Raw genomic sequence first — 15,642 nt, forward strand, 5'->3', positions numbered from 1 at the left:
CGAAACGACGCATGCGAGATCCCGCAAAAAGTACGAAGCATACTTTTTCTCGCATAGCGAGAGATTTGGTGTTCCTCAGTAAAAAAATCATACTATACCAATTTTCATCAACAAGTGGAAAATATATTAATTTTTAAATAACGTAATTGAAATTAACGAGAAAATGTAGTGCTACCTACACACGAGGCAACCGTTGAAGCAACGTGTTAGGCAACCTATTTTTCTTGTTTTGTACACACCTCAACCTCAGTAGTGTGTGCTCTGTTGTAAAATGTACAAGCGGGAGAAAATTTCCCAGTGGGAATTAGGAGCACGTAATAATACCTTATTAGCAACTTACTCTTCACCTGGCAGTCATTACCATTTCCCTGCCGAACGTCCCTTACTTTTACAAAGGCATGGCCGCCTTATGTAAGTAGGAATTTAGAATGTACATTTGGTATCAGACATACTTCTGAGCCGCTTTACAAAGTAAGTTACNTTACTAGTAGATGACATTGGCCATGATGACAATATTGGTACTAAGAACTGAAAGAAAACATGGCTTACCTCGCAAGGTGCTTACCTATTTTCCGAGTGGGTTTGTTTTCTACCAAAATACTTTTTCCACTCACTTTTTTCAATGAACTAAAAGCTCAGTTAGTCTATGTTCCATAACTTAACTTAACTTAATATTTTGACCAACCTGTTATATGAGAAACTGTGTTGGCGGTTAGTTAAAACTTAACTTACCGTAAGAAACTTAACAACCTGTAGATTTTAGGTTCTTAAGTTACGGTCTTACGGAAATTGAGAGCGGTGAGAGAATCAGGCTTGTCAGACTCTCGTTTTTGTATCTGTAATAAATGAAAGCAAACATTTTTGTTTGCATGATTTTTTTTGATGTGACATTTTAGGCGGCGAACTTGTATACAGCTGAAAGAGATAAAACAAAAACAAAATATTTCCGCTCTTGGCTTAAGTTGACGTGTAGAGTAATAATTGATGATTTCTTACGGTAAGTTAATTTAAGTTAAGTCTAGACTAACTGAGCTTTAAGTCAATAAACTCAATGCACAACGATACACACGAGGCAAGCGACAAGGCAACCAAAACAAAATATAAAAAAAATATAGTTCGGGCAACGGTTGCGGCAACACTTATTTCTATGAGCAACAATGCTACACACGAGACAGAGGTAGAAGCAACATGCCCTGATTGCCTCAACGGTTGCCTCGTGTGTAGTCAGCGTAATAATGAATAGATAATTTTTATAATTTAAACTGATATATATACTCTGTTCTACACTTTTAGTGCACTCATCGAACAGACCTACTACGATCCACTATCTGACAAGTTAAATTTGTGGATTGTGAATGAGAACGATATGACAAAGTAAATGCTAAAAGTAAAGAGAAAAACAAGCAACCAAAAACGTAAAGTCCTTCCAAACAGCAATCAGATTATTTTGCAACAGACGTATTTAGAAAAGTATTCATAAAAAAATCAGAAATCAGAAAAAGTCTTCTTGAAGGCAAACCAAAATGGTATTGCGGTCGGGCATAATTATCCCTTTTCAATTCCGTGACAACAAGAAGCTGCTGATGATTGGGGTACCTGAGGAAAACCGTAATCTGAACATCTGGGATTTGAGGAATGTTGGTATGTGAAATAATAATATTCTGGAATATGGTAAAATACTGCTGGTATAAATTACTCGCATATGTACATGCATACATACATACGTACTAATCCCAGTAGCGAAAATGGTCACTGGTGACATCGTAATTAATGAGAATTTAGTGGCATGTTGTTGTTGTTGTTGTAGCAGCATACAAGCTCTCCAAAGAGTTTTTGGGGAGTGTTGCTGGAGTGACAGTCCTTGGCCAAATATAAATCTGGGTCGTTCCGGTTACGTAGACCCGACTGTCGTGGGAACGAATGCGACATGTTGTTGTTGTTGTAGCAGCATACAAATTCCCCAAAGACTTTTTGGGGAGTGTTGCTGGAGTGACAGTCCTTGGCCAGATATAAATCTGGGTCGTTCCGGTTACGTAGACCCGACTGTCGTGGGAACGAATGCGACATCGTCGCCCTTGCTGTGAATTCTAAACGACGTATCGCACACCGCCTTCAAAAGAGGCACAACTCAAAATAATACGTTCGTCAGAAAATGCGAAAAACTATTTCGTAGCACATGCTAATCATGTGGGCAAGGGCGACTTTACCTTAGGTTTTATTAACAACTTATAACAAAGATTTGCTCCAGCTTTTGCTGAAAGGTAAGTAAAAGCTCTGTGTGCATTTTTAGCGCATAATTTCAAAAATGCCACGACAATCGGGTCTATGTAACCGGAAAAACCCAGATTTATATTTGGCCATGGACTGTGACTCCAGCAAATATTTCTTTGGGGAACTTGTATGCTGCTACAACAACAAACACAAAAATGCCAAATTTTAAGTTGTGATTCTTTTGGAGACGGTGTGCGATATATCTGACAATGTCATGCAGGTGTACTCCTATCAAAGACTTATAACAGACTATGTCTTGCAGTGGTCACTTATAAAAAAGTCCATTGCAGGACATTGTCGCTTGAATGTCGTCATGGATCACTGCATGAAAAAGTCATGCAGAGGCCGTCAACGACTAAATTACAATTTGTATGAAAAAGTCATGTACGACTTTCATAAAAACCCGACATTGAAGACTAAACGTGGGCGTACAAGACACTTAAGTGACTAATGCATGATATTCGCTACGGGGATATTTTGTACAACTATTTGCTATTAAATCAAGTATGAAACACAATTTTCTACTCTAGTGAGGGCAGCATTTGGAATTTATAACTTTGAATTTCGAAACAAGAAGATTGGATTCAATATTCCCGATGAGTTGCTATTGCACTATTTAGCTCAACGTCATGATCTTACCAATTTCGTTATAGAAATTGGTCAAGGTAAGTTAAATCTGCATATTCCATTTGGTTAATTGTTTTATTTTAATGTAGTAATGGATTGTAGAAATGGCTATTTTATCTCTACATATGTATGCATATATATGTATATCTATGTATATATACAACGGTCTACATGAATTGAAATAAATATCCAGGAGGAATTATATGTACATATGTATATCGCTCATTTACTTCAATAGTGTAATAACTCTAAAGAACCAAAATCGAGGCCATAGTAAAAATGAATACATATTTTCTACTAGTAAACTACTGGTAATTGATATATCTATGAAATTTTTACGCAACATAGAATAAGTATTAACTCTGTATGTATTTTTGAATTATGACACTATTGATGTAAATGAGCGTTATGTACCTACATACATTTACTATTTGATAAAGAAATGTATGTTCCGGCTCTGACAATATAATATAATAGTTATATTATTAATTAAATGTGTATAAGCTATGATTGGGATGAAAATATATTTATAGGGATTTGTTTTAGATAAAATAACTTTTAAGGTTTTTTAAAATTTGTTACTGTAATAAATAACTTCACGCTTACCATACTGCACTTGGCCTCTAGTAAGTTCGTAAACTTATTTACATTAAATGTTCTTTACATTTAATGTTCTTTTTTCTTTCAGCTAATCTATGTGAGGTTTCACAAAATAACGGAATGATGCATTCGCCTTCAGCGGAAAGCTTTATGGCGTCTGACGGTACCATATGTTTACACGAAAATGATCACATCCTGAACGTCAACAGACAAGAATGTGGAGATCAGTTTGATAACAAACAACGCAAGTATCCGAAAGTCATAAAAGTTTGCGATGCGCAAGGCATTTTGTCTAATAATTATGAAACACTAAAGAAGGATCGTGCTTACCAAGAGTACTCAGAACAAGTATCAAGATCTGAATTCCAATCAATTACTGATGAGCGTACAGATCCCAAAACAGAACCGAGTGAGTGAGAATTCGAACGACAGTATGAGATGAAAGTTGACGATAACCAGGATGAGCAGAGCCACAACCCGCAGATATTTTGCCCACGGCCACCATTTAAATTTAGAGACGAGACTGATGTTAACCCTAAAAAAGTAAACTATCAGCAACACCCATCTGAAATGAATCGCTTTAGACGTGGGTATTTTTTTTATTTTTTTTATTATTAATAAATACATAATTGGATTTTAAAATTTTGTACAGGGCGCGGAGAAAGAATTTCGAAGGACCAAAAAGAAGTATATGTAAAATATTTTAAAGAAAATCAGTGTATGTTGGCCCAACGTCGAAACGATTCTGTATTGGAATCACATTGGATTAAATTAGCGGCTATCTTAAACAATGTACCTCAGGGAGCTGTTAAGAATGTCGAGGAAAGGAAACAAACTTTTGACGCTTGGAGTTATAGAGTGTTTATGTACTACCGGTACAACTACAAACTCGCTGGATCAGTTACACACAATATAAAAAAATTTAAGCCGTTAACTTTCACAGAACAACGTGTATATTCTATGTGGACGAGAGAGGATTTTTTTTTATGTAGAAATAACGCAACGTTAGTTTTCTTTTACAGTTTTTTTTTTAATTTTCTATTAATATATTTATAACCAGAGCTGGGCACTTTATGATTACGATTATCTTTTGATTACTTAGGATTACGATTACTGTAATTGTAATCCCGATAATTTTCAGCATTATGATTACTGTTATTAAAATTATAACATGCTTGGTTGCGAATATTTTAATTTTAATCCTTAAAATTTAACGATTACGACTACTGTAGTCTACAGAACATCAGAAAATCGCAATCAACATTTCTTGATTACTATTACATTAATTGTAATCATAATATTTTAGGATTACAATTAAAGTGTTAGTAATCGTAATTTTCACTGTAATTGTAATCTTGAAATTTTTAGGATTACAACTTCAGTATTTGTAATCATGTATTTCATGACTACGATTACAGTAATCTTAGTCCTTAAATTGTAATGGTAACATTTATGGTTACAAATAAAGTAATCGTATGTAATTTAAGGATTACAATTGAGCAATCGTAATAAATATGTAATCATAATCATAAATTACCCAGCTCTGGTAATAACATAGCTTATGTATAAGTATCTACATAAATTTTAATGGCGTTTTTGAAATGAGAGGGCAACATTTTTTGGTAAAAACGAAAACGCCATAAGAATATCATATTTTTGAAGCTCTCGGAATGGACCAAATTGCGAGCAGCACAGTACCGATACTGGGAAGTTGGAAAGGACTAGTCTCCAAGCCGCCTCTTCTCCATGCCACTTTACAGGCAGGCGATCTGAAAGGACGAGATCCAGAGTCGCGCTGCTAGAACGAGTTCAGGATTATTAAATAAATAAAACAAAATAAAAAAGTTGCCTTTGTATAATTCGAAAAATTTGTAGTTAACATATAATAATAATAATAATATGTTGGCGCTTACACTTTTGCTAACAGTTGGACCGAGCATCTTCTCCAATTTGTGCTTGTGAGTCTTGATATTGTTACAGTTTTATGCCGCTTAAAAACGGCAAATGGATTTTACGAGAAGCCTTTTTATGGCAAAAATACACGCGGAAATTTGCCATTGCCCGTCGAGGGGCGACCGCTGTTAAAGAAAACTTGTTAATTCAGATGTCGCCGGGACCAGTTACTCAGGTCCTGGGGAGTTTGTAGTTTATTAGGTTTCCATAATACCTGAATGTAATATAGTTGTGTTTAATGAGCTGCTCTAGCTTACTCTACTTTTGCTTGCTCTAACTTACTCTACTTTTTGTTTCATGAGCCTGCGCTAAGTGGAACTAGAGCAACTAAGAGCACAATTTTCTGCACCAGCTTTTTTGATGGAGTAACTTAGAGCAAGCAAACACACACACACACACACACACTTTACAATTGACGAATTGAACTGTCGAGCAATCAACTGTTTTGAGAATTTCCGCCTGAAAAGTGTTTCATGAGATTTATGATCTGAGATGCTCTTTGTTTTTTTGACAGCTACTCCATTCTGCTCCAATTTGAGCTGCTCTGCACTTTTTTCGGTTTCATTAAACACAACCAATATAAAGGTACCAACCACTACGTGTACTTTAAATTAAAACTAGGACGAAACTAATCTAATTCTATGGTGAGGGGTTGGGTTAATATAACATCATAAGTAGGGCTCGGAATATCATGCACTAAAAATCGAAAATATGCGCATATAATATGCATTAAAAAATTCAAAAATATGCGCTATAAACAAGTAAAATATGCAATTCAAAATATTTTCCTAATATTTTATCGCCGGTACAAAAATAAATAACAAATGTATTTTAACAAGAAAATAACGAAAACAATTAACTTCAAAATACAATACATATGTATTTATGCATAAAATTGGCTTACAATTTAGCACAGTCACAATCTTGTGTAAATGGAAACACTGACCGTTTAATAGTGGTTCATATGAATGTTTGATTGGTTTAAGTGGTGGCAAGCTATTAGTAAGTTTGCCAATTTGATTCCTCAACTCGTACAACCTACAGCCATTTGGCGGCATTAATGAATTTTAGTACGTCATATAGAGAGAGGCAGCTGCACTCTGAAATATTCTGCAGCAATGGTTTGCCGAGCGAGGACACTCGCACAGGAAGCGTTCGACTGTGGCGCTTTTGAGCCAGGGTCATCTCAGCTTCGACAAAACTTGTTGAAGGGTAATCCAATCCTTTCGGCAAGTACCCCAGCGCGACAGTACCCTGTGCACACTCCAGTAAGTTTGTAGGTATCTTCTTTGTTCATTCTTAACGAAAGCTTTGGTCTTAAGCGGGTCGTAGGACACCCAGAACAGCCGGGTAATCTTGTACGATCCTTCACAGTTCCACCTCTTCTTGGCCTTTCGGTAATTTTTTGTGGGACACATTCAGTGCCGAGCTTGCACCTTGCCCCGTTTCCGTAAATGTCTCGTATGTCCCGGGACCCATATTAGGGTAATTTCGTATTGATCAGAGATATAGGCCAATAGCTATAAGAGAGTGCCTTAATGGCCGCTTGGCTATCCGAGAAGATATTCAACTTAACCATTTCCAATAATTAACAATAGAGTTTATTTGGTCAAAATACGTACTTTGAAACAAGTTTTATAATGTGTTTTGCTTCTCTTGCTCATTACAAATTCGTACCAACACTCACCGTTTTATGGGAAACCCAAAGGGTATATTTAAAGATTTTTTTACCATTTAAGGATCAAGCTATTCCAGATAATAATTCTGAAGCAAAACTGCACGAACAAATCTTTCATTACTTTATTATTAGTTAGTCGATTTTTCTCATTCTTGTTTTCTTAGAAACAATAATAATCGGGTCTATCACTGTATATTTTTCGTGAAATCTACGAAAACTCGATCACTGAGTTCGAACAGCTACGAACAGCTACGAACGTGCGAAATAATTTGAACAACTACATACTTTTGTAGAATTTGGTTTCAGCGATAGCATTTTCGAAGATGCCCATATGATTACAATGGATACAGCCCCGACTTGTATTTTTAGGGTGTGTGTGAGCGGACCTTAATTTTCTTCTCTTCTTATTTACTTGCGCTGTAAACCGAATAAGCGATTTTGGCCGAGTTCAACAAAGCACGCCGTTTGTTTCTCTTCAGTGCCAATTGGAAATTCCAAGTGAAGCCAAGTCCTTCACTCCCTGGTCTTTCCCACACAGAGGAGGCCTTCCTCTTCCTCCGTTATCTGCATCGCAACCCGCGTTGAACGCTTTCAAAGCTGGAGTGTTTCTGTCCATTCGAACGACATGACCTAGCTAGCGGAGCGGCTGGATTTTAATTCGCTGCACAATGTCTTTATCGTTGTAAAGCTCATACAGCTCATCGTTAAATCGTCTGCGGTATTCGCCATCGCCAACGCGCAAAGGTCCATGAATCTTGCGCCGAATCTTTCTCTCGAAAACTCCAAGAGCCGCCTCATCAGATGTTTTCATTGTCCTTGCCTTCGCGCCATACACCAGCGCCGGCATGAAGAGTGGCTTATAGAGTGATGTTTTCGTACGTCGAGAGGGGACTTTACTTCTCAATTGCCTACTCAGTCCAAAGTAGCACTTGTTCGCAAGAGTGATTCTCCGTTAGATTTCAAGGCTTGCACTATTATTGGTGTTAATTCTGGTTCTCAAATAAACGAAGTCGTCTACTTTTTCGAACTTTTAACTATCAACAGCGACGTGGGTGCCAAGACGCGTATGCTCTGACTGTTTGTGTGATGACAGAAGATATTTCGTTTTGTCCTCGTTCACCACCAGACTCATTCGCTTTGCCTCTCTATCCAATCCCGAGAAGGCAGAACAGGCGAAGCTCTTGTTTTTACCAATAATGTCGATGTGGTCGGCATACGTCAGCAATTGTACGCTCTTGTAAAGTATTGTAACTAAGCGGTTCAGTTATGCGGCTCTTATCTTCTCCAATATCAGACTAAAGAAATCAAACGAAAGGGACTCACCTTGTCTGAAACCTCGTTTGGTATAAAACGGCTCGGAGAGGCCCTTCCCTATTCTGACGGAGCTGGTGGTATTGCGCAACGTCATTTTACACAGCCGTATTAGTTTCGCGGGAATACCAAATTCAGACATCCCGGCATAAAGGCAAGTTCTCTTCGTGCTGTCGAAAGCGGCTTTGAAATTGGGAAATAGACGGTGTGTGTAGATACTATTCTCGCGGGCCTTGTCCAAGAATTGGCGTATTATGAATACCTGGTCTATGGTGGGTTTGTGAGGTCTAAAGCCACACTGATAAGGCGCAATCAGTTCGTTGACGGTGGGCTTCAGTCTTTCACATAAAAATTCTATAAGACCTTGTAACCTATGCTTAGAATGCTGATCCCACGTAGGGCGGGGTCGCCTTTCTTGTGGATTGGGCAGAGCACACTTATGGTGATTTCTTGTCTTCCAAAAAATGTTGCCCTTCCCGGTGCAAAATGTGTTTGATGTTACACTAAACCCTGTAAAAAGGCATATTTTTGCTTTCCTGTTCTTGTCTATCTCATAGATTTCACAATATTGTCGTTTTAAACAACCATCTAATTTTCAGGGCAACCATCTCCCCTGACAAAGCTTCACAGAGCAGAGAATGTGCCTTTTTTGTCTTACAAGAGTGCAACATTTTAAGAAACGAACACACAATTTTCTCACCTTTGGCCTTTAATTTAGAATCGAACACGAAAAGAGAAAGGGGCAATCAAAAGGCAAAATTTTTTGATAGAAACGAAATCACCATTAAATTCCAGTCGTCGGGTATGCGTTCATCTGACCATATTCTGCAAAGAGTTGATGCATGCACCTTATCAACTCCAGCAGTTTTATTAGTTTTCAGCCGAGTAATCGCTATTCTTACCTCATCATAGTCAGGCGAGGGGACATCGACTCCATCGTCATCGACTGGGGGCTCGGGTTTTTCTTCTCCACTGCTTTCAGTGCTTCTGCCAGTCAATAGGACTTATTACGGCAAATGCGTCTCGCTTCCTTCTTCAGTTCCATATAACGGTCCCACATGGCTCGCGTTGCCCCTATAGACGGCATCTTTTTTCTCTGAAGCTTCTTGACATTCCTCATCGTACCAATTATTCTTTCAGGCTCGCCGAAATTCGACTACTTCTTCGGCGGCGGTATTTAATTTTAGTGGGACCCAAATTTGAACTCCACTGGAAATATCCAACATTGCTTCAATTTAGCTAAACAGCTGATCAAACTGCGATTTCATCTGACACTACCTAAACTGTTTGTTCTGAAATTTGAATTCGATTGCTGTTGATAAAACAATAAAATACATACATTTTAGCGTCTTTTTATCTACTTCAATAGTGTAATAATCCAAAAAATAAAAAAAATTGAGTTAAGTACTCTCTCTTGTGTAAAAATTTCATAGCCAAGGCGAATTCATATAAGGTGGTGTTGCTAGAACAGCTGCTTTAATTCGTGTCGGAATTTTCTTTCCCTCTTCCTCCTTGAGCGAAGAATAGCTGAAATTTGGCATCTGTGTACCGAAAGCGAAAAGAAAATATATGTTAGTTTTTTAATTTTGTACTACCGCTACCACCTTATATCAATTCGCCTTGTTTCATAGCTGTATCGATTACCAGTACATATGTATATCACTAAAACAGAATACATATCGTCACTAGACACGAATAAAGGCGCGAGCCCAAAAGTTGACCGCGAAAAAAGACGCATCCAAAAAGCTTTAGCGAAGAAAGACTCTTAACATAATTGATCGCGAAGAAAGACGCGTAAACTTATTTTCGCGGTCGACTATATTTGCGGGTGTACAGTCCTTAGACAGATATAAATCTATGTTTACGCGTCTTTCTTCGCCGAAGTTTTTTTAAGCGTCTTTTATTGTACAAAACACTAGCGCGCCTTTATTCGTGTGTAGTGACGATATGTACTCATTTTTACTATGGGAGTAGTTATATGTACATACATAAGTTCAAAACATTAAAGCCAAGGCGAATTTATACAAGGTGGTGTTGTAAAATCAGCTGATTTCTTCGCCTTACATGTATTTTGTTTTTGCTTTTACTGATTTGACAGCACTCCCATCAAAAGCAACAACAAAATACATGTAAACTTTGGAGCGAATTGAGATTTGGCATGACACCCTCCATACACAAAATACATATGGTTGTCGTTGTTGTAATCGAAATTCGCCAGTGACACGACCTCGTATAAATTCGCCTTGATTAAAGCCGTTTATCTCGAGTGTGGGTTTTTGAGTTATGACACAATTGAATGAATAAATGAGCGATATGATATTGTCGTAGCTTTAAATTTAAAATTAATTCTATGTTTCTTACACATTTAGTTTTTGATCCTTGCAAAGAAAATTTCACTCCAATTGGGAGCTGTGCCACATGTCATTGCTCCGTAGTACAAAAGTCTTCTTTGGATATGCATGAAAACACAAGTACGCCCATTTACCACCCAGCAGTTGGAGGACGCTCCAATGCCAGTGGCACAAGTTCGCAAAACTCCCAGAACGCCGATGAACTTCCAGCCATAAAAATGCGCATTCAGCATGCGAATATACCAACGAGTGAAATAAGTCATATGGACATAGAGCCAAAAATTGACTATGACTCCGCGGTAAATACGACTGGGGCGAACACGGATACAGAAGATTCCTCACCACCACCACCAATGTCAGTTCACGCGAAATCGAATGTACAATATGCTGTTGATGAAGAGCAGCAACAACAACACCAGCAAGAATTACACTTGGAACGTTTACAACACGAATATGCTCTACAACAACACCAACAACAACAACATTTCGAGGCCCTGATGCAAGAGAATAATACTGGAAATAGCTTTAGACGTATGTATCGGTAACGTAGACAAACATATGTACATACATACATAATTACTTACTAAAGAATCATTGAACCTCCTCCCTTTTCGAGGCGGAGCTGAGCGGGCCAAACATAATGCAACGCATATGTAAAAAAAACAACAAAACAGTTCTAAAACACAACGAGGCAAAATAATGCATTAAGGCCGTTTCACACGGTTGGTAGATTTCGTCGCCTGACGATTTTTAGTTTCACATGCAGTTATATATTTTGAAATAAGGTCTTTCGATGGTGCTATCAGTTTTTAGATATCTCCTTTAGTGTCCGAGATATTTACTAAAATTTTTTCGACAATTTAGTAAAAATTTAGTTAGTGATGCAGTCATATTAAACTAATCAATATCTTAGAAATGGTGGTCTCCATTTTTGTATATCTCCTTCCGAGATATTGAGTAAAAAGTGTCGTTAATTTAGTTGAAATTTTGATCACATTTTGTCGTATTTCATACACAGTGGCTGCCAAATTGTGGACAAATGACGCTTACGACTAAATTTTTTCTAAAGAAAATCCTTCATAAACTGAAAACTAATTAACAATGAACAGTAAAAATTAAATACTTTAAGAGGCCATTTAGAGGTTGTAAAAGCAAAAAATTTCAAAAAAAGAACCTACCTATTTTTACCTTCCTTTTATTAGCTCGGGATGTAGCTATGTAATATTGATGCGCCTAAAAGATGCAGCGATTTCTATTCCCAAGTTACATACCTGATGACAGTACGAATGGCAATTATAATAGGGAGGTTTTAGTTTTTTAAACTATAATTTTATTATCAGTAAAAACATGCGGTTTGTCTAAAACATGTAGTGAGTGCGTCCTGTTGAAACCGGAAGTCAGTAATACCACAAAAGGATAAGGCATCCTTGTTTTGGTAGGCCCTATTTTTGCGTTATTCTATAAAAAATATTTCCCTCCCTTTTGGAGGGGGTGGACGGATGGTCTACGACACTCTGTATACTTACATCTGTATTTCAGTAGCATCAATACAAAATTTTACATCTTTTTAAAAATAATTTCAATTGTTTCAGAACGTAAGGAGCGGATGTCGAAAAAGCAAAAAGAAATATATGTCAATTTTATGGAACAGAATCCCGCTATAAACGAACATCGGCGGAGCGACCCCATATTAGATCAATATTGGGTAAAGTTAGCTGATATTCTAAACTCAGTGCCACAAGGTGCTGTAAAGCACGTAGCGGAGTGGAAACAGGTGAAATGAATAACATAAAAAATTTGTTTTTTTTTTCATATCGTATTAGTTAAATTTATTGGTTTTCCTAGACTTTCGATAACTGGCGGTACCGGGTGTTCTTGTATGCTCGATATAACTCAAAAATCACAGGCGCGGACGCATTGAATCCAAAAAGCTTTAAGCCCCTAACACAAACGGATAAACGGGCATACCACTTTTGGATAAGAAACCCCGATACAGCTCCACCTGACTTAGAAAAAATGCGAAATGTATTTGTAAATCTAGAGGAAACTCAACAAGAATAGGTGTAGTCCTTTTTCTCGCGTGACCGACTAAAAAGAGTAAGAACGATAGTAAAATTGAGAATCCTATGTATTTATGTACTACCTAAGGCTATTAAATTTTTGTCATACAAATATAATAAGAAATAATTTAACTAAAATGTTTACTTTATTTTTAAGAAAGTAAAAGTTTCATTTCAGACCATCAATGAACACTTTATGTCACAAATAGATATAGATTTGTTAATGGAGCACGTAAAGACCTGCAATATACAGGGCGGGGCCCACCAAACTTTGCGCGAAGGTCAAATTTCTATTAAACCCATCAAGTGAGTGTTAATTCGCGTTCTGCGTTAATTTTATTAATGCCCTGGATCATTTTAATAAAAAAAATTACAAGTTTCTGTACCTTATTTAATTTTTTAACCAACTTAACGAAAAGGGAAAGGTTATCAATTCGTCGGATTTTTTTTTAAATGTATGTTACCGCATAAGTTTGGACCACACTCAGAAAAAGTTTTAGTTATAATTACCAAGATTTGGTTATAGTGACCAAGTGGCATAGTTGGATATGGCGAAATAAATATATAGTTCACGAAAGTCTGCAATTTACTTGAGACTTCTAGTTCTTCAAAAAAAAAAAATACATACATATTTACATAAATAGCTACTAGTGTAAATAATACATATGTATATGGTGGTAAGAATTTCCTAAAAAGAAACGATGAAACAGGAACAGTCGTGCGAAAACACAGGTCAATATCTGCTGGAAGTGCTGGTTTAAGTATACTGCTTTGCTTTTTCCTTGGCTAAATAGATACTTTCAAATTATAATTCACATGAATTATATATTCAGCCCGGGTGGCATCAAACTTTATATTTTTAAATAACTATGCGCACACCGAAACAAACTGAAACTGAGACAAACAACAAGTCTGGGCATGTCATAGCACGCACTTCTTTCTCTACCTAGTGCAGTGATCGACATGCCATAGCTTACTCAGCGCTCTGTGACCACACGCGTGTTTCACCCATATACGAACAGCGGTAGCGGAGCAATGATTTCCACGCACACAGTCTCATTCATCGAATCGTTTTTATGCAATTGTCGGCATGCAAGCACATTCTAACGATTCAATAAGTGGGACTGTGTGCATTGCTCAGCTGGCGCTCTTCGTATGCGAAACACACAAACGCTCAGAGAGCGCTCAGCATTATTTAGGGGTGGCTCAAAAGCATTAATGTGTTCCGCTCTCAAACCAAACCATGGTTGCCTCAACTAAGATTAGGTAACTATGGCTAAACCATTTGTTCAAAGAAAGCTTATCTGTATGAGCAGATCTTAATGACATCCTTTTATGAACCATACGTTAAGTTGAATGGAATTTGTAGAAATATGCATAAAAAAAAAATATTTATTAGTATTTACCAAACACTTCAACTAAATTAACGATTTGGTGCAACCTAGATGAATATTAGAAGCTTTAATATATTTAGTTATAATTACCAACCCATGGTAATAGTTCACAATCCTTGGTAACAGTTCCCAAATATTGTCAAAATTCGGGAACTAAATATCTTTAGTGTTAGGAAATTAGATGTGTTACTTTGGGTTTCTTGCGTACATTTTTTGAGTACAACTCCTTCAGGACAAAACGGAAACATTCAAAAATCATAGAAAATATACGCGCTACCCATTTCAAATAAGCTTTAATAATTTGAAATTTGTTACTCGCAATTATCAAATAAGTTATAATTTAAGTTCTTTTCATTAATGGTTCAGCAATTACTTAAATGTTCTTAGTTTTTTATATACTACATACGACTTGCATAAAAATGAATAAAATAAGACTTTGTACAGGTATGTGCCTTTAATAAAACATAAAAGGTTGGATTCGTTCGAAACAAAACAAATAGCTAGTAGTTAGGAGGCATCTTAATCAACTGGAACGAGATATAACTCAGCACTCTCCATCTCTATTCACGACGAAAGGAGGCTGCCTCTTACCTATTTCCAGAACTGATCCGAAGATAGTAGACACAAACTCAGGAGACGATAACGGTCCGTACAGCATCGTCCATCTTTTCGCATGCCCCAAACACCCAAGCAAGGTGACACCGGAGGCGTTCTGAGTTCAAACCAGAGAAACCGCAAGCTTCTTAGGACTCGAGATGGAAGAGTCAGACAGGGAGGACGACGAATAACAGCCAATTCGGGGGATAAATGCTACTAAAACAACAACGCATGCCAGCCAACATTATTTAAAGGATTTTATTTTCTTAGATTAGACATCAACAAAGATATTCAGGTTGAATGAAAAACGTGTTATGATGTGTATTTTCGTTGCTTTATTCAATTATAGTTTCTTCCACTTTCTTACCTAGTCACAGTAACGAATTTATGTAATCTTTTACTCTGCAATTCTAATATAACTTGTTAACAGCTCAATAGTAGTAGTAATCGTAACGTTTATATCTAATCAGGTTGATTTATTTTTAAGGTTACTTATTTATTTACAATCTTTGACAACATTTTGTTGATCAATATAAAATCTTAAATACTTTTACATAACTTTCAGCTATTTCCGGATCTGCGGGCCGCATTATAGCGAATGTTCATATTAAGCCTTATTCATCTTATAGCAATTAAAATAAAGCTAAACTAGAAGTTAATTACAAAATGGTACAAGTACAATTATTGTTAGCCAGGCCCCTTTCACTCACGGTTAGCCTTGTTCGCATTGTCTGTATTTGAGGCACAGCCATTTAACCTCTGAATTATATTAATGTTGCTAACTTTTTAACTCGATAACA

The 15,642-nt window shown here is 36.9% G+C and overlaps 1 protein-coding gene across 3 annotated transcripts; it reads left to right on the plus strand.

The window, feature by feature from the left end:
• Positions 1 to 1,242: 1,242 nt before the first annotated feature.
• Positions 1,243 to 13,173, plus strand: LOC108363498 (uncharacterized). Of its 3 annotated transcripts, none has more exons than XM_017616869.1 (5): positions 1,287 to 1,641; positions 2,802 to 2,936; positions 10,810 to 11,322; positions 12,384 to 12,565; positions 12,637 to 13,173. In XM_017616869.1, exons 1-5 carry the CDS (start codon positions 1,524 to 1,526, stop codon positions 12,850 to 12,852), a joined length of 1,164 nt encoding a protein of 387 aa, XP_017472358.1. In that variant the 5' UTR covers positions 1,287 to 1,523; the 3' UTR covers positions 12,853 to 13,173. The 3 variants fall into 3 exon arrangements, 2 of the variants coding, with proteins under 2 accessions (XP_017472358.1, XP_017472359.1); XM_017616870.1 differs by having other exon boundaries at positions 12,615 to 12,746; XR_001847629.1 differs by lacking the exons at positions 10,810 to 11,322; positions 12,384 to 12,565; positions 12,637 to 13,173 and adding exons at positions 3,587 to 4,088; positions 4,151 to 4,401 and having other exon boundaries at positions 1,243 to 1,641.
• Positions 13,174 to 15,642: the final 2,469 nt, after the last annotated feature.

The sequence above is a fragment of the Rhagoletis zephyria genome, unplaced genomic scaffold (assembly GCF_001687245.7).
Source record: "Rhagoletis zephyria isolate East Lansing unplaced genomic scaffold, Rhagoletis_zephyria_1.1 Rzeph_scaffold_01289, whole genome shotgun sequence".
Taxonomy (NCBI): Eukaryota; Metazoa; Arthropoda; class Insecta; order Diptera; family Tephritidae; genus Rhagoletis; species Rhagoletis zephyria.

Excerpts from the sequence above, each read along its gene's own strand:
- LOC108363498 (XM_017616869.1), top strand. The coding sequence starts at position 1,524 with ATGGTATTGCGGTCGGGCATAATTATCCCTTTTCAATTCCGTGACAAC. Across the intron at positions 11,323-12,383 it reads TACTGGAAATAGCTTTAGAC|AACGTAAGGAGCGGATGTCG; the intron begins GTATGTATCGGT and ends CAATTGTTTCAG. Across the intron at positions 12,566-12,636 it reads ACGTAGCGGAGTGGAAACAG|ACTTTCGATAACTGGCGGTA; the intron begins GTGAAATGAATA and ends TGGTTTTCCTAG.